General features: G+C 38.5%; 3 protein-coding genes across 3 annotated transcripts; all 3 read left to right on the top strand.

The window, feature by feature from the left end:
* The first annotated feature begins 4,749 nt into the window (after positions 1–4,749).
* LOC122763802 lies at positions 4,750–6,141 on the top strand. Its single transcript, XM_044018358.1, has 6 exons — positions 4,750–4,882; positions 5,020–5,123; positions 5,209–5,478; positions 5,623–5,716; positions 5,883–5,939; positions 6,128–6,141. The coding sequence occupies exons 1-6, from the start codon at positions 4,750–4,752 to the stop codon at positions 6,139–6,141; spliced, it is 672 nt and encodes a 223-aa protein (XP_043874293.1).
* Positions 6,142–6,667: 526 nt separating this feature from the next.
* On the top strand, positions 6,668–8,668 carry LOC122763801. The gene is made up of 9 exons (XM_044018357.1): positions 6,668–6,745; positions 6,866–6,922; positions 7,011–7,052; positions 7,255–7,296; positions 7,514–7,576; positions 7,713–7,911; positions 8,302–8,406; positions 8,504–8,558; positions 8,641–8,668. Exons 1-9 carry the CDS (start codon positions 6,668–6,670, stop codon positions 8,666–8,668), a joined length of 669 nt encoding a protein of 222 aa, XP_043874292.1.
* A 1,159-nt stretch (positions 8,669–9,827) lies between these two features.
* Positions 9,828–15,489, top strand: LOC122763803. The gene has a single exon (XM_044018359.1). The coding sequence runs from the start codon at positions 9,828–9,830 to the stop codon at positions 15,300–15,302; it is 5,475 nt and encodes a 1,824-aa protein (XP_043874294.1). The 3' UTR covers positions 15,303–15,489.
* The last annotated feature ends 2,048 nt before the right edge of the window (positions 15,490–17,537 follow it).

Genomic DNA, 17,537 nt, shown 5'->3' with positions numbered 1-17,537 from the left:
GTACCAAGTTTTGTGCATGTACATTAAACGTGCTCCTCAGGACCACAATTTTTAGGGGGTGGAGCAGTTTTTTGGCCCGTCCACTTTCACCAGGGGGCGCTGATTTTGACATGAAATATTTTCACATAGGTTTGTTCAGGGCCAGACTATCAACAATCCTAGCAAGTTTGGTTCAGATTGGACCAGGATTGGCAAAGTTGTAACAGTTTTTTTTTTTTAGTATTTTCTACCACCACCAGGAGGCGCTGTTTTCAAAATGTATTGTTTTCGGCAATATAGTGGCCTTCAGCAACTACCCATTATCAAACATAGGAAGTTTGGTTGGGATTGGATCTTCCATCGCAAAGTTATAAGAGTTTCGCTTTTTGTTGTGAAAAATAGGAATTTACACCCACTTTGGCGCCCCCTATCTCGTACACCATGAGACATTTTAAAAAACTTTTGATAACTTAAGTTCCTCAACTGGTTCACAGTGACCTGACCGAGTTTAAAGGTGATCGCACAAGAACTCTCGGATTTATTCATTCAAATACCAGAGGTCATATTGTCTCCGTCACCAGGGGGTGCTGTTTTTGAAAGTGAATATTATCATATAGACGTCTTCAGGGCCGGACTATCATCAATCCTAGCAAGTTTGGTTCAGATTGGACTAGGATTCGCGAAGTTGTAGCAGTTTGTTTTTTTGTCGCAAAAATCCGACTTTGCATCATTACCATGGCAACATCATGTAACTCTACGCCATCATATTGAGCACGCATAGTCTACCTTGTGTTTAGGGTGATTTTTACCAATTTTGAGTTTGATACGATAATCTCTGTAAAAGTTATTCCCGAAATTGTAAAAGTAACTTTTTTTTTTAGATTTTCTGCCACCACCAGGAGGCGATGTTTACAAACTTGACAGTTTTTGCATAGCCATCTTCAGCAAGGGCCCATCATCGATCGCCACAAGTTTGGTTACGATCGGACCTTCCATCACAAAGTTATAAGAGTTTCGTTGCGTGTAGCGAGAAATTACAAATTTTCGCCAACTTTGCCGGCCCTTTTCTCGTACACCATGCGACATTTCAACTAACCATAAGCATCGTTAGATCCCCAACTTGTCCACAGTGACCTCACCAAGTTTGAACAGGATCCCATGTAAGCTCTAGGACAAGTTCGTTCACATACCATTGCTGCAAAATGGCCAAAATAGGCCAAAAATGGCTGTTCAACCCAAGATGGCGGCCTTCCTGTAGGACTTACAGCGGCGCTAGCACGGACTTTTTGGACCGTCCTGACATGCTTAACACGTGTACCAATTTTCGTGCATGTACGTGAAACACGAGAAAAATCGGCCTGATGAAAGCTGTTTTTCATTTTCGTAAGCCCCGCCCACTTTCAATTTTGAACGCAGTGTCCCCGAACTACTATCAGACGTAAATTTACACCAGGTTTGATGCCCTCGCAAAAATTGGTGAGTTTTCGTGTATGGGAAAGGCCTCAAAAAGGCGATTCATTTAGAGGAATAATAATAATAATAATAAGAATAATCTTCACAGTTTCAATAGGGTTCTTGCAACCAAGTTGCTCGAACCCTAACAAGCGGTAATGAACGGGTTCGAGCTTGAGGGCTCGCGAGTGTCCGTGCGTCCACGTCGCTACGCGAGTCACATTTGACTATTTCAAAGATGTCATCCCCCTACCTTTGTTCTGAAGGCGTCAATATCTGCCACCAACGCCTACAACACACAATCTTAACCCCTCACCATTGGCACCCTTCACCTAACCTTGTTTGTCCTGATGGTCTTGGGATCCCAATGGTTCTATGAAGAGACCCCAGAGGATTTTCAGAGAAAAAACTAAAGTGAAATAAAACATGAGTATATTTGTCATAAAAATGGGAAACAAGATATGTAGTATAATCATAGTTAGAAGGATCAAATATAGATACACATTTCTAATATCATAAAAAATACATTAAAGTGTGTCATTGTTGGTGTGCTGGTTCAGTCTGTTGCTGAATGAGCTGATTGAGGATGATGTGTTCAGAGAGTTTCTGAATCATTAGCATCATAGTCAATGCTTTATATACAAAGCTGTGTTTTTCACACATTATTCAAGCACATCAGCTTTGCCATTGTTCCCTTTACCTGTGAGCCGCCCTGCACATCAGGTTGGTTTGTTATTCATATGAACAGCAGATGCTCACATGCTCCTGTTACAGGTTGTAATGCAGTGTTCTGACTGAACACAAGTTTCAATGTGTGTAACATTGTTTTAAAACAACAATACTGAGCTTGCTAATAATAATGTAGTTATAATGTTTCGAAACGCACAGTGGACTATTAAATACAGTGTCCAGAATGAAAAAACCCCAACTTTTTGTGGGCCAATCAGAATCAGAACACTTTATTTTCCTTGGGTGAAATTTTTTTGTCGTCTAAATGCTCCATGCAAAGAAAAATAGTTATACAGCAGTGGAAACAAGGCATAAGATAAGGATATAAATAAACAGGTAAATAGGCAATGAGATGGAATGAAATAAAATATTAAATAAAATAATACAATAATCAAGTAGACAATCTGGAAATGGAAACAATATACAAATATTAAGCAATGAAGTGAGAATGAGTATAGTTTGTTTTGTTTTATAGATAACCATAGGAGTCTGATCATCAAGTAGTTGCTGGTTTTGTTTTGGCCGGTCACAAATGAAAACCATGTTAAAGTAAAGGAATTGGAAAATGATTTTCTTATTTTCACATTTGGAGGAAAAAAAGTCATGACAATAAATGCTACAGACTGGAAATGACTTACACTTGTGTTCAATTCTTATAACCAGTTTTTGATTGGTGCATTTTAAACCACGCCTCTTTTCCCCTAACTTCTCTTCGTCTGTGATTGGTCTATTACCACGTCTGTCTGGTAAAACTCAGCTCTGTCAGGACAGTTCCCTTCAGTTGCGTAGTTTCTACACAGCACGTGGTTCTACTTGGCCTTGGCTTTCAGTGGACTGCACTTGAGCGAATTTCATCTTTTTCAAAGTCTCTTCAACACGAAAAGGTCTTTCTTCTTTGTGTGTACTGGACTTCATCAGCAGAACCAGCGGATAATTTTAGGTAAGTGCTGTTGGCATATCAGTTCACATAGCTCTTTGTTTACATGGCCAGAGAGAACGATGCCAATGAACAGATTAATTTAAAAGAATGTAATCACTGTTTTTGCTTTCTGGTGACCATGTCTTTGTTTGCATCTAGCATGGCTGTACAAATTGTTAACATGTTAGATGCTGTTTGTCTTTATACACGGTTCAAAGCAGACGGGAGTAATTTCAATAAGTCTCATTATTTGTATCACAGATACAGTTTGTGGGATGTGTGTTTTTGTCGGTTTTTGTTTCAGTTTTTATGTTTGAACAATATTTTTGCGGTGTCGCATGGATGTATTTTATGCTCTGCATAGAGCATAGCCCTTGGGCAGGGGCAGTGATGTTACCCATCATGCCCAAGTTTCATTTGAGTCCACCACAGTCACACACCAGAAGAACTAGTTATTCCATTCCACAGCTGTAGACTTTTCTATAGCCCACGAGCGAGGATCTTGTGGGTGACAATCTGTTTTTAAGGCGTAGCATTACGTCTGAAACTTATTTTGACAATGGGTGGTCATGTAATCATGATGTCACGTGCGTTTTTTCCGGGTTAGTTGTCCTGGAAACATGAAGTTCTGCCAGTGCTGTGGTGTTTGTGGATCAGGGTGAACACAACGACCAGTAATCAAAACAACATATTACTGTATACCACCAGTATGTGTGAAAACACTCACTCTGGCTGTAACTGTTGTTTAGTCCTAAATTTATACTAAGTTTATTAAAAATAGTATATTATGGCTGTAAATTAGTAAGTACAGTTGGTACAGTAAACCAGCAGATTCATGATCATATTATTAGGAACAATAAGAACGTGTACAAGGTGTGGGACTGTGGTTGTTTGATTGTTTGTGTGAGAATTTCGCAAAACTGTACTGACTGTGTTTGGAGGGGGGGGGTGTCAGGTAAGTGTTGGGAATTGCCTCAAAAGTAGACAAAGCTTGTCTACTTTTAAATGGTGTGTGTAGATATAGGTTCCGCTTCTTGAATTGAATGAGGATGATGTGTTCAGGGAGTTACCAAATTATTAGCATCACAGTCAATGCTTCATAGACAAAGCTGCGTCATTCGCACATTATTAAAGCACATCAGCTTTGTCATTGTTCCCTTTACCTTGACCAATTATGCTTAAGGACCTTAACAGCTTAGCAATTGACCTGCAAACACTGCAAATCCCTGGAAACACTCACTCTGGGTACTGCACCTAGGCAGTAGCCAGTTAAAAGTAATTGTTATTAAGTCCTATATTTATACTAAGCTTTATAACCATAAATTATTATTAAAGTACAGTCGATATAGTAATCCAACACAGTTATGATCATATTATGAGGAACAATAACAACATGCTGGAAGTGTAACAGTCTGTAACTGTGTGTTTGAGTGCTTGTATGGGAATCTCACAAAAGGGAGTAAAGGGAGTGATGTTGTAATTGTGCTTTTTACAATTGTATGTGTTTTTTTTTGTTTTTTTTTACAGTGGATTGAATTTCCAGGGACGTCACAAAGTTACAGAGGAACAGGAATTGGTTTAAATTATTTCGTTCATTTAATACAACTGATTTCTGGTATATATTTTACTGTTTCTGTGTGAGTTTTTGAATTTCTATAGGTTAGGTGAAGATGCCTCGCCTGAAGAAGCACAACCGTTCCATCGCGACCAAGAAGAGCATGGAGGAACGCCTGGCAGCAGTGGTGGCATCTGCGCCTCTGGTCTCCACCACTTGCTTCCCACCACCAACACGTGGTCCCTCACGTATGTGTTCACCTGTTTTCTTTAAATTCTTTGGAGAGTGCATGCAGTCATGCTCAGTGTCTTTAATGTATTTTGTACGTGCACAATGTATTTGGGTGATGTGTTCTTCTATTTTAATGTTTTGTCTTTTTAACTAGGTCGTGGTACTGGTCGTCGCCCCCGTGTGAGCACCTGGCCAGTTTCACCCCTGACTGGCAGGAGTCACAAGATGATCATCCCAGCCGAGTCACCTGACAAGAAGGTATTGATTTTGAATTTACAAACATAATTATTTATGTGAGGTGTAGTTATTAATGTTCTTAAATAAATCTTTTCTATTGTTATAGTTTGTTCTTTTTGTCGGTGATTCCCACCTGCGCGCCATTGTTGATGGCCATGTGAAGATTTCGCACAAGCAGCTTTCTTTTGGTCTCATGTCAACGCCAGGCGCTGACGCCAAGGACCTGAGGACTGAGATGGTGAGTGCAGTCCTTCCCAGGACACCTGACCTTGTTTGTGTTCTTGCGCCCAGCAACAACTTGACTAAGGGGACATTGGATCAGGCTGCAGTGGACTTTGAGGAGCTTCTCACCAGTGCCTTGTCTCGGTGGCCGAAGGCAAGATTATTTTAATATGTTCACGTCTTTCCAATCATAATGAATGTGGCTTTATAGGCTGTTGTAGATAATTTCTTTTTATTTCAATGCATGTTTGTGATTATTATATTGCTTGTTTTTAAATAATGTTATGTGTTGTTATAGTTGTTTGTCCTGGACTTCCCTCCGCGCCGGAACGTGGATCAGGACTTGCAGGAACTTTTTCGCCAGGAGTTTCACCGTGTGGCTGCACGCAAGGGTATGGCCCAAAAATATTTAGTTCAGTCTAATTCAAGTTGCACGTGTCATTGGCTTTTATGGCATATGGAGAAAGATAATTTCTGTCACATTCAGAATGTTTTTAAATGAATATGATGCAAACAGATTTTATTTTATTTAAACAAACATTATATTTGTTTGTTTAGGTGTGAGGTACTACTCTATTGCAGAGTTCTTTCCTCTGAGCCAGCGTGACCTGTGGAGTTGGGATGGGGTAAGTGGAAATGATTTGTTTATTGTCCTTTCTTACCTTTACATATATACTAGTTTTTTTTCAGAGTTTGTTAAAGCACTGTATAAATGAAATGTGTTATTATTATTATCATCATTTGCAGATTAGCAACAGTATTGACAGTGCTGTTAATTTGAGTTTGATCTCATTTTTTTGCAGGTGCACCTGAGTGATGGATCTGGGATGAGGACGCTGGTTACATTGCTATGCGACAAATCCAGTCTGGAGCTAGCGATGGCTGTTGCACAGGAGGAGTTGCGTAGCATGTTGCCAGCTGTTCCTGCTCCTGCTTCTCGTCTGGCTCCGAGGTTGGTTGTGGTTGGAGAGGCCCGCTCTCCACGTCCGTTGCACAACCCATTGGATTGGAAGGTGGTTGAACCACGCAGGACGGTAAATGAGTTGCACACTTTGTGTTTTAGGAGAAACAGAAACATTTCCAAGCAATTCACTGCACAAATGGTCAAAATGTACATGTATAAAATTATATTTTTCATTACAGGGGAGCAGCTCGCCCCCTAAGGGAGGGAAGGTTCAGCTCAGGGTATGTTTTGTTTTTTAATTCACCTTTTGATATCTATGTTTATTGATTGATGTATCTATCTGTATGTTTTCTCAACAGAAGTTGTTACTAAAATTCTTTCTTTTTTGTCTCACAAGGATTGTTACATCCCTCTCACTCCTGTGTGGTTCAGCCCTCCAATGTTGGAGATGATGGACAGTGTCCGTCCGGGCAATCTTGATCAGAAGGAGCCCAGTACTTCTGCCAAGGGACCAACGGTAATGTGCATGCAAAGAGTGTTTATTAGCCAATGATTCAATTTGGAAAAATGAACTGTCAAGACTGATGTCATTATTTGAAGTTGTTGCAATTTAAGCATTTTGTTATTATTCTTTTAGGGGGTCAAGCGTCCTAGGAGCCCTTTTGCTCCAAAGAAGAGCTGTGGGAAACAGAAGGTTTGAGACGTTGTATTTGTTTTCTAGTGTTTGGCAGTAAATTGTGTAAGAACATGGAAGTAATTTGTTTGCTGTTATTTTTTCTAAGGTGAAGGTGGAGGAGTGGCCTGAACTTCCCAAGGCTGTGTCGGTAAGTGCACATTGTGTGAAAGTTGTATAATTTTATGAATGGATTATGCAACACCTTGTTATTTTATTCATACTGTAAGTTGGAAGGGCTATGGGAACCAGCTGGTTGAGCGTGTTACATTTTATTTCTGGTGTTGGGCAGTAAATTGTGGAAGGGCATGCAGTTAATGTGTTTGCTGTGTTCTTTTTTGTTTTCGTCTAAGGTGGAAGTGGGGGATTGGCCTGGAGTGCCCAAGGCTGTGGAGGTAAGGGCAGATTGTGTGAATGTATATAAATGTATTCTGTTAAACAAATTTCACTGTTTATATTAGTAGTTTATGGTCAAGATTGACTTGCATATGCAAATGTTGAATTTTCCAATATTTGATTCCCTGAAAAGTATCACAAGTCCAGGCTGTTATAAATGTTCAGATACAGCTGTGTTACAATGTGTAACAAGATTGATTGTTTTTTTTTCATCAGGAGGTCCCTGTGGAGCATCCCCGCAGACGCATTGTCTTCAAGAAGAGGCGTACTTCTCAGCAGGTTTGTCTTTATTTAGATTATGATTTCATAAAGAATTTAGTTAGTGTTGATAGTACTCAAACATTGTGGCAGTTGTAACATAGTGATGAAGTTATTGTAAAGTCATGGTGAGTCTAACATTCAGTGTGTTTTGTAGCAGGTTGCAGCTGCAGATGTTGTGGAGGTGATGAGTGGACCATCACCTGTGACCATTGAAGACTGTCCCCCTATGCACAGCTCCCCAGACCTCATCCAAAGTAAGGTCGCTGCTAATGTTGATACTTTGCCGGTAACGTTTGATGCTGGGTCTGTTAGTTCAGGTGAAGAGGAGATCATAGTGGTCTCTGATACAGACAGTGAGGGTTCCATTTCTTTTGGGTGGACTGATACTTTGCCATTACCGGAAGGTTCAGGGTCTGTTGGGGCAGGTGTAGATGAGGTCACAGTGATCTCTGATACAGACAGTGAGGGTTCCATTTCTTTTGGGTGCTTTGATACTGTGCCTCGAAGTTTTGGGGTGCGTTCTGTGAGGGGATCCTTTCATCAGGGGGATCAGCGTTTTAAATATAGAGGTGTACAGTGTATGGCAGTAAGTTTGGCTGCCATGGCTATGCATAAGACCAAGAGTGTGTTTTCTTGGCAAACGAGACATCTGGACAAGGCTGTTGTTTGTGGTGACAAGATCTACACATCTTTGCGTGACAATAACTTGATTTGTGGTGGGCACACTATCCCGTGTATTCCAGAGTTACCAAAGCAGTTAGATAAAGATGGTTATATTTATGATTTTGAGTATAATGACTTTGTGACTGGGGATGTCAGTGTGGTTGAGGGAGAGTTTATTGATGCAGGTGTGTGCACAACTCTCAAGGACGGTTTGGAAAAGATGTGTATGGAATATGACACATGCTTTTTCACATTGTTATCCCGTACTTGTGGGATTATTAGGGAAGGAGAACGGTTTGCTGTTGTTGACTCTCATGCACGCAGTGCAGATGGGATGGTGCATCCCAAAGGAAAGAGTGTTGTTGTGTATTTTAGTAGTCTTGAACACTTGATTCAGCATGTTAGTTGTTTTGCTGCAGGATTCAGAGGGACACAGAAGTTGTTTGAGATTGCTGGTGTTCGTGTCACTGTGAAAGTAGATGGTGGTGCTAGCCAGTCATCTTTAGGGAAGATTGGTGCAAAGCGCAAGGCTACTACAATGCCTACTCGTACCTCAAAGAGGGTTAAAAGGAGTGACCCAATTGATTCAGATGTAGCATTTGTTAGTGAGGTTACAGTTAAGGAGTTGGTGTTTAACCCTGTTCGTAATGATGTAGCTCGAACTTTATGTGACAAATTACATGTTGAGTCAGAGAAAGTCGACGATGTGTTTTCAATAGTTGGTGTGTTGGGGGCTCCGTGCAAAAAGGACACAATAGTTGGTGATGGCAACTGTTTTTTTAGATCAGTTAGTCAAGCTGTGTGTGGTTCACAAAAGAATCACAGGAAAATTAGATTAGCTGTAGTTAAACAATTAGAAGATAATGTTGTAGCTTATGAGAGCATTTTGAGAAGTGAGTTCTCGTCAGTGTCAGAATATGTCATTAAGTCAAGGATGCGTTATGTCGGCAGTTGGGCGACAGAGGTTGAGATTCAAGCAGCAGCAGATTGTTTAGGAGTTTCTATTTTCACTTACATTGGTGATCGCTGGCTTGAATATAGTTGTAAGAATAGGCAGTTTTCCAGTCAGGCAGTGTACTTAGATAATGTCAATGGTAACCACTATGAGACTGTTGTTTGTGTTCATCAGCCACAGTCACAGTTTTGTTATGGTTATTGCAAAGTAGGTGAGGGTACAAAAGGCTACAATCTTAGACATCACAGTAAAGTAGAGGCACAGGCAACAGCTAGAACGTATACTTCTAATGTAAACTATAGTTTTTCTAATTATTTGAAAAGGAAAAAGTGGTTCAAAAATAAAACTCAATGTAGAGACAATGTGTTAGAGAAGTTGAAACGTCAGAAACGTTCTAAAGTAAAATACATGCAAGATGTCAGCTTTAGAGAGAAAAAGAAAGGGTCAAATAAAGTAAAGTATACACAAGATGTTAGCTATAGAGAGAAAAAGAAAGGGTCAAATAAAGTAAAGTATACACAAGATGTTAGCTATAGAGAGAAGAAGAAAGGGTCAAATAAAGTAAAGTATTCACAAGATGTTAGCTATAGCGAGAAAAAGAAAGGGTCAAATAAAGTAAAGTATACACAAGATGTTAGCTATAGAGAGAAAATGAAAGATTTAAGTAAAGTAAAGTATACACAAGATGTTAGCTTTAGAGAGAAAAAGAAACAGATAAGCAAAAATAAGTACTGTTTAAATGTCAGCTACAAACAGAAGAAAAAAATTAGTAGTGTAAGGAAGTACCAAAGTAATCCACAGTTTCAGGAGAGTGTTAGAGCAGGGAGCAAAGTGAAAAGGCAGCTATTGAAAGACCAGGCAGTAGATTTTGATTATGTGATGGAGCAGTTTCTGTCTAAAGTTACAGATGGACCACATTTTGTGTGTTCTGTTTGTCAAAGGTTGTTGTTTAAAAAGCAGGTTTTGAATTGTAAAATAAGTAATTATAACAAGAGTGCAGACATGGCGTTAATTGCGGAGAAATGTATTTCAGAGGAGTATTTACATAAATGTAATGAGAACTGTGCAACTTCATGTCAGTTGTTGGATTCCCCTAGGGGACACTTGTGGATTTGTTATAATTGTAATTCTAAGATAAATAGAGAAGAGATTCCTCCTGAGTGTGTTGTCAATAATTTAGGTGTCCATGCTGTGCCTCCTGAATTGGCTTGTTTAAATAGTTTAGAGCAACATTTGATTGCATTGCATATCCCATTTATGAAGGTTTTGGCATTGCCTAAAGGAGGACAAAATGGTGTTCATGGACCGGTGACGTGTGTTCCAGCAAATATTGTAGAGACAAATAATTTGCTTCCTCGTTCCAATATGGAGGGGTCTTTGTTGCGTGTCAAACTGAAGCGAAAGCTAACATACAAAGGACATTATGAGTATCAATTTGTTGACCCAATGCGCATAAGGCAGGCTTTGTTGTATTTAAAACAGAATAACATGTATTATAAAGATGTAGATTTTAATGAAGACTGGTTGAATGAGTTTTGTCGGGAACAAGAGCTTGAGAGTTTAACACAGGAAAGTGATGGTAATTTAGAAAATAATGAAACACCTACTGAGGTGGATGAATGTGAGGATGAGCTGTTGCATGACAGGCAGCAACACTGTATGTTTCAGGACACTTGTCTTATGCCTTTAGATATTGGTCAAGAAGCGCTAGATCAGTATTTTGAGGGTGTTTTGAATGTGGCTCCAGCAGAAGGTAACAACCCTGTGAAGTTACTTTCTAATCGAGAAAATGAAGCGAAGTGTTTTCCAGTGTTGTTTCCACAGGGACATTCTGTGTTTCATGACAATAGAGAGCATCGTTTGACCTTGTCGCGTTATCTTAATAACCGCATTCTCCATGCTGATGGCAGGTTTGCTCAGAATGTGGAGTATATATTTTTCGCACAGTACATGTCAGAATTGGAGCAGGTTGTGTCAAATTTGTCCATAGCTTTGAGGAAAGGTAAAGGAAGTCATGTTCCTAGGAGAGTTAGGGATTTGGTGAATAATGAGGAGTCTTTAAGGAAGTTGTTAGAGTTTGATGATGGTTATCGTTTCCTTAAGCCTATTAGAGGCACTCCTTCATTTTGGCAGGTAGCGCAGCGTGATTTACTTGCTTGTGTGCGTCAGCTTGGTGTACCCACTTGGTTTTGTTCATTTTCTGCAGCAGACATGCGTTGGACTAACCTACTTGGTAGTATTTTGAAACAGGAAGGGAGAGAACAGACAGCTGAGGAGTTAGAGTGGGCAGACAAATGCGAGTTGTTGCGTCGTAATCCTGTAACTGCAGCTAGAATGTTTGATTTTCGATGGCATTGTTTTTTGAGGGAAGTCCTTATGTCTCCCTCAAACCCAATAGGTAAAATCAAGGACTATTTTTATCGTGTTGAATTTCAGCAGCGCGGGTCTCCACATGTTCATTGCCTGTTTTGGATCGAGAATGCTCCCTTAATTGACAAAAACACAGATCAAGAGGTTGTTGAGTTTATTGACAAATATGTCACATGTGAACTACCCTCTGATGATGATACATTATTGGACATTGTGTCATCTGTGCAGGTGCATTCAAAGCGCCACTCAAAAACATGTAAAAAGAAAAACACAGTTTGTCGTTTCAATTTTCCAAGACCAGCATCTGCACAAACATTTATTAGTCGTCTCAAAGTAGATGAGGAGATAGTAGAATGTAGTTGTAAAAAAACTGATTCAACAGAGACTGTGTGTTTCAATTGTAAAGAGAGTGATTTTAAAGAAAGAAAGGCGCGTAAAGTAAGGGCTCATGACATTTTGGAAGCAATTAAGAAAGCACTCTCTGATGAAAATCAGAACTTTGATACAGTGGAGCAGTTGTTTGAAAGTTTAAATGTAACTCAGGAAGCATTTGAAGATGCATTCAATCGAACAACTACAGGTACAAAAGTAGTGTTAAAGAGGCAGGTGAAAGAGGCTTGGGTTAACCAATATAGTAAGCAACTTTTGAAGTGTTGGAATGCAAATTTGGACATCCAGTATGTGGTGGATGCCTATGCATGTGTTGTGTATATCATTTCATACATTTCAAAGGCAGAAAAGGAAATGGGGTTGTTATTATCAAATGCCCAAAGGGAAGCAGCTAAAGATGGTAATGTTAGTGCTAAAGAGGCTTTGAAAAAACTAGGTGGTGTTTATTTACACAACAGGGATGTGTGTGCTCAGGAAGCAGTGTATAGGTTGACTAACATGCATCTGAAGGAGTGTTCTAGAAAGGTCATGTTTGTACCAACAGGGGAGAATATAGTAAAGATGAGTTTGCCTTTACATGTGTTAAAACAAAGGGCAACAACAGATGATATTAACACAGAAGAGATGTGGATGACCAGTTTGGTTGACAGATATAAGAACAGGCCCAGTGATAGCATATTTAATGACATGTGTATTGTAACATTTGCTTCAGAGTATCGTGTCGTAAGTAAAAATGAAAACTGCAAAACTAAAATTGCTTTGAGCAACAATTGTGGTTTTGTCACAAAGAGAGTCAGAACACAACCTGCTGTAGTGCGTTATGCTCGGTTCTCTGAAACAAAAAATCCAGAATTGTTTCATTTGAGTAGATTGCAGTTGTTCATGCCATATCGTGTTGATGATCAGTTAAAACCAGAGGGTTTTGAAACGTTCCAACAGTTTTATGACAATGGTAATGTTTTGTTTTGTGATGGATCTGTACATACAGTAAAGTCAGTTGTTGATGTGAATAGGAGCAGGTTTGAAGTAGACGCAGACATGTTGGAAAACATCCAGAATAGGATTAATGTTGATGGTGTGGAAGAAGATGCGTGGTGTCAGTTGTGTCCAGAGCAGGAGTTGGAACGTTTGGAGGCTGTGGAGGAAATGGCAGAGAGACAGGAAGCAGTGGCAGAACACCAGGATCATATTCCAGATTTAGCTGTAACTCGTGAACAGGTACAACATTTGGAGCAAAGGAATAATGTAATGTGTAGGAGTGATGGTTTGTTGTTGGTTAGATCTTTAAATGATACACAGATGCATGTTTTTTATCAGATTCGGCAGTGGTGTTTAAACAAGGTCTCAGGGAAAAATCCACCTCCTCTACATGTTTTTGTTACAGGTGGTGCTGGAACTGGTAAAAGTCATTTAATTAAAGCCATTCAGTACGAGTCCATTCGGTTGTTATCACCCTTGTGCAGTAATCCTGACAATGTCAGTGTTTTAATAACAGCACCAACAGGTATTGCTGCATACAATCTGAATGCAGCAACAATTCACCACACATTCAGTATTGGAGTAGATGTACGCTTACCGTACACTCCACTGGGTGAGGAAAAAATTAATTCTCTTCGGGCAAAATTCAGTGATCTGCACATTTTGATAATAGATGAAATTTCAATGGTAAATCCCAATCTTTTGGCATATGTTCACGGTAGATTACGTCAAATGAAACAAAGTGGCAACAAGCCATTTGGAAACATTTGTGTTATTGCTGTTGGAGATTTTTACCAGTTACCTCCAGTAAAAGGAAAACCCCTGTATTTAGAGGATTTGAATATTGACTTGTGGTCTTTGTTTTCAGTTGTGCAGTTGACAGAAGTAGTCAGGCAGACAGACAGTGTGTTTTCAAAGTTGTTGAACAGGGTTAGGATTCATAGAAAAGGGACACCAATGTTGAAAAGTGATGTTGAGATTTTGAAATGTTGTGAAACTGGTGAAGTCAGCTCAGCTTTACACATATATGCGACAAATCAACAAGTAAATGAGCACAATATTCAGAGGTTGTATGCTGTGTGTCCTGACTATGTCACTATTGAAGCTCAGGATTTTCAAAACGATAGGAGAACAGGAAAACTAAAGTTAATTGATGGCCATCATGCTAAAGCTAAAAATACGTATTTGTCTGAGCGATTGTTGTTAGGTGAGGGTGCACGGGTGATGTTGTGTCAAAATGTTGATGTGAGTGATGGCCTGGTGAATGGAGCATGTGGTGTTGTAACACGGATAGTACAATCAGAGGGTGTTAAGTTTCCAAAAATGGTTTATGTGAAATTTAATGATGAGAATGTAGGTGCAGAGAGGAGGAGACAGTCACCAAGTGTTGTAGCTGATTTAGTGGGTTCTACAGCTATTGCTCCAGAGGAGGAGAGAGCTTGTAGAAAAGGCGGCCTGAGACGTCAATATCCACTTAAATTAGCATGGGCGTGTACAATCCACAAAGTTCAGGGCATCACAGTAGATGATGTTGTTGTGTGTTTTGACAAGATATTTGCAGCTGGACAGGCATATGTTGCTTTAAGTCGAGTCAGGAGTTTGTCAGGCTTGATCATTGAAAAGTTTGATGAGAAGAAGATTTATTGCAGGGGTGACATTAATGATGCTATTCAGACAATGTCTCCATTCTTAGTTGATAGTTTGACAAAGCAGCGATTGAGTGCATGCAGGTTTAGTGCTTATTTGCTGAATGTGCAGGGTTTGACTCGACATGTGCCAGATTTGGTGCTGTGTACACTTCAGTTACAGCTTAACTGTATTGCTGTAACTGAAACTTGGTTAGCTGCATCATCTTCTATTGATTCAGTAAACATTGAGGGTTATAGTTTTCATGGTTGTTCACGCAGTTCATGCTACAGTAGTGATGACCCCAGATTGGTTGCATTAAAAGATCAACAACATGGTGGTGTAGGTGTTTATATTACACCAAACACAGGATGTGAGATAATAGAAGTCCCTTCGTTTAATTTGGAGTGCATAGTGTCTAAATTTGCTACACACCAGCTAGTTATTGCAGTGTTATATCGACCACCATGTTATCCCATGGCCTTATTTAAAGAACATTTAGGCACATTTCTTGACTGGCTAGATTCACCAAATGAAACTATTGCAGTCATGGGTGATTTTAATGATGATATTTTGAAATCATCAACAATATCTACACTTTTAACAGAAAAAGGTTTTGTTCAAATTGTAACTGATCCAACAACAGAGAAGGGTACTTTAATTGATCACATTTACATTAAGCAAGCAGATAATGGGGCAGAATCACTAGTGCTGCCTACATACTTTAGTGATCATGAGGCAGTCCTGTGTTTATTTAAGTGATGGCAGTTTATGTCACCACATTGTGGATGCTTGATCCAACCTGACAACTGTAATAATCAATGTTTGAGTAGTTTTTTTAGTATGTGATGGTTAATTTGTTCCTTGACATCTGTTACTAAATAGTGAATTTAAATGTGTGAAATGTGTCATTGCTCCATATGAATTTGCTATTGTATTTGTAGTATTATCAAATGTTGTATTACTCCATATAATAATTAATTATTAATTAATTATGTAATTGCTGTTGTATTTGTTATATGTAATGTGTTATTGCTCTATATGAATTTGCTGTTGTATTTGTTGTATGTAATGTGTTATTGCTCTATATGAATTTGCTGTTGTATTTGTTGTATGTGATGTGATGATGTTGTGTTGTATTAATATTGTCATTATGTTAAATTACCAATTTGTCCTTGCTGTGCAGATACCCATGTGTCTTGGGCTGCAGGTTCCATATCAAGTTGTGATTGTTATGAATTTATTTGAATTTGCATTTATATGATATTATAAGGAAATAGCAAAAAATAAATACATGTATTACCAACATTAACAACTGTTAATAAAAGTTTGTCATATTGTAATCCTTTCACTGTCCTTGTTTTATTTTTTCCAAATGTCATGTAGGACCGCAGTTGTAATCTTGTCCTAATGTGTGTATTTTTATTGTCATGGCATAATTATGTATACTATTAACTTTAGAATGTTATTTTATTTTACATGAGTTTTGTATAGTCTGTCACTACTGAAGTCATAAATCACATTCAATTTAAAGAGGTTATAAAGTCTTTCCTCAATGTCACCAAGGAAAATATGGTATTTCACATAGGTTGTGCAGAATTAGTCATGTCAAACAAATCGATCAAAGTTTGAAAGTGCTTCACATTCAATTTAAATCACTTACAATGGATATGCTCTATGTTACCAGCAGGTAAAGCTGTGACCTTTGTTTGGCACTACAAGTACAAATTGAGTGAATTTGGTTCTCCACAAAATACAGATTATTTTTGGCATTTCTTTATTTGTTTACTTGTTAAATATAAATATACATAATGACAAATAATCCAGAGGGTGCAACCAAGAACAAAGATGATGATGGCAAAGTTACATTTTATTTCCTGTTCTGAACATTCATTTTCCCATTCCATGGGTTCAGAGCACGTCTGTGGTCTTGCATGTCACATGTTAGGTGAATACAACAATACAGGAATACAATTCCTGTTTTGACACATGAGAAGGTATGAAATGTTTTATTATTTCCAGCAACCAGGTGGCACTATGTATGTGCTGGTAAAACCTGGTAAAAGGAAAGCCTGTGTGTCTTGTGTGTGGAGACAATGTGTCATTATGAAAGAATATAACTTAAGAAGGCACTATGAAACATGCAACTGTTTTGCACTTTTTCAAGTTTGCACTAACATTTCTAATTTTATTATAAAAGACAGACATTGGTGAGGATCAGAGCAGCACACTGATTTGTATTGTAACACATGCTGTTTCATTTTTGCATTTATCTTGCCATTGAGCTTTGAAGGAAAATTACATTTTGCTGTTTACCTGTTAAAAAGAAGAAGAAGGAAAAATGTTTACAATTTGTTACTGAAAGAGCCTTGAGAAAATATTGCAACTGATTTTATTTATGTTTTGCTTAATTTAATTTAATTTAATTTAATTTAATTTAATTTAATTTAATTTAATTTAATTTAATTTAATGATTAAGTGCAATATAGGCTGTGATATTGGTATTGGTATTGGTTCAATATGTGCAATAATTGCAAGTTTTAATAAACATTGAACCAACCCAGCCCTCCACTTTTTTTATTTTTGCCCCCCGTGTATTTGACTTTGGCATTACTGCTTTATAGACATGTTCCTTATGGGTCTGAGGTCTCACATATCAAGTTTCAAGTGGATACAACAGTCCCTGTCAGAACAGCATGAGAAACTGTAAATGTTAGATTTGATAGATTTGTAGGCAAATGCCTCCATCATGTGGCGAAAAATGGTATTGCATAATTGAATCACTCAGTTGAGGTAATCCTTTGCATTTTTGCCAGGCAACACCGTTAAACGATTTCTTCTCATATTAGGCATGCATCATCTACAATGTGTTTTGTTTTTTTTCACAATTTTTGAGTATGATGTGAAGACGTTTGTAAAAGTTATAAGGGAATTGTGAATTTGTTGTATTTTCTGTTTCTACCAGGAGGCGCTGTTTTTAAAATGTACAGTTTTTGC

Source organism: Solea senegalensis, unplaced genomic scaffold (assembly GCF_019176455.1).
Source record: "Solea senegalensis isolate Sse05_10M unplaced genomic scaffold, IFAPA_SoseM_1 scf7180000017082, whole genome shotgun sequence".
NCBI lineage: Eukaryota > Metazoa > Chordata > Actinopteri > Pleuronectiformes > Soleidae > Solea > Solea senegalensis.
Note: the sequence above shows the minus strand (reverse complement) of the source record. Positions and strands in the feature narration are given on the sequence as shown.

Excerpts from the sequence above, each read along its gene's own strand:
- LOC122763802 (XM_044018358.1), top strand. The coding sequence starts at position 4,750 with ATGCCTCGCCTGAAGAAGCACAACCGTTCCATCGCGACCAAGAAGAGC. Across the intron at positions 5,124-5,208 it reads CCGAGTCACCTGACAAGAAG|TTTGTTCTTTTTGTCGGTGA; the intron begins GTATTGATTTTG and ends CTATTGTTATAG. Across the intron at positions 5,479-5,622 it reads CCTTGTCTCGGTGGCCGAAG|TTGTTTGTCCTGGACTTCCC; the intron begins GCAAGATTATTT and ends GTGTTGTTATAG.
- LOC122763801 (XM_044018357.1), top strand. The coding sequence starts at position 6,668 with ATGTTGGAGATGATGGACAGTGTCCGTCCGGGCAATCTTGATCAGAAG. Across the intron at positions 7,577-7,712 it reads AGAGGCGTACTTCTCAGCAG|CAGGTTGCAGCTGCAGATGT; the intron begins GTTTGTCTTTAT and ends TGTGTTTTGTAG. Across the intron at positions 8,407-8,503 it reads GGGAGAGTTTATTGATGCAG|GGAAGGAGAACGGTTTGCTG; the intron begins GTGTGTGCACAA and ends TGGGATTATTAG.
- LOC122763803 (XM_044018359.1), top strand. The coding sequence starts at position 9,828 with ATGAAAGATTTAAGTAAAGTAAAGTATACACAAGATGTTAGCTTTAGA.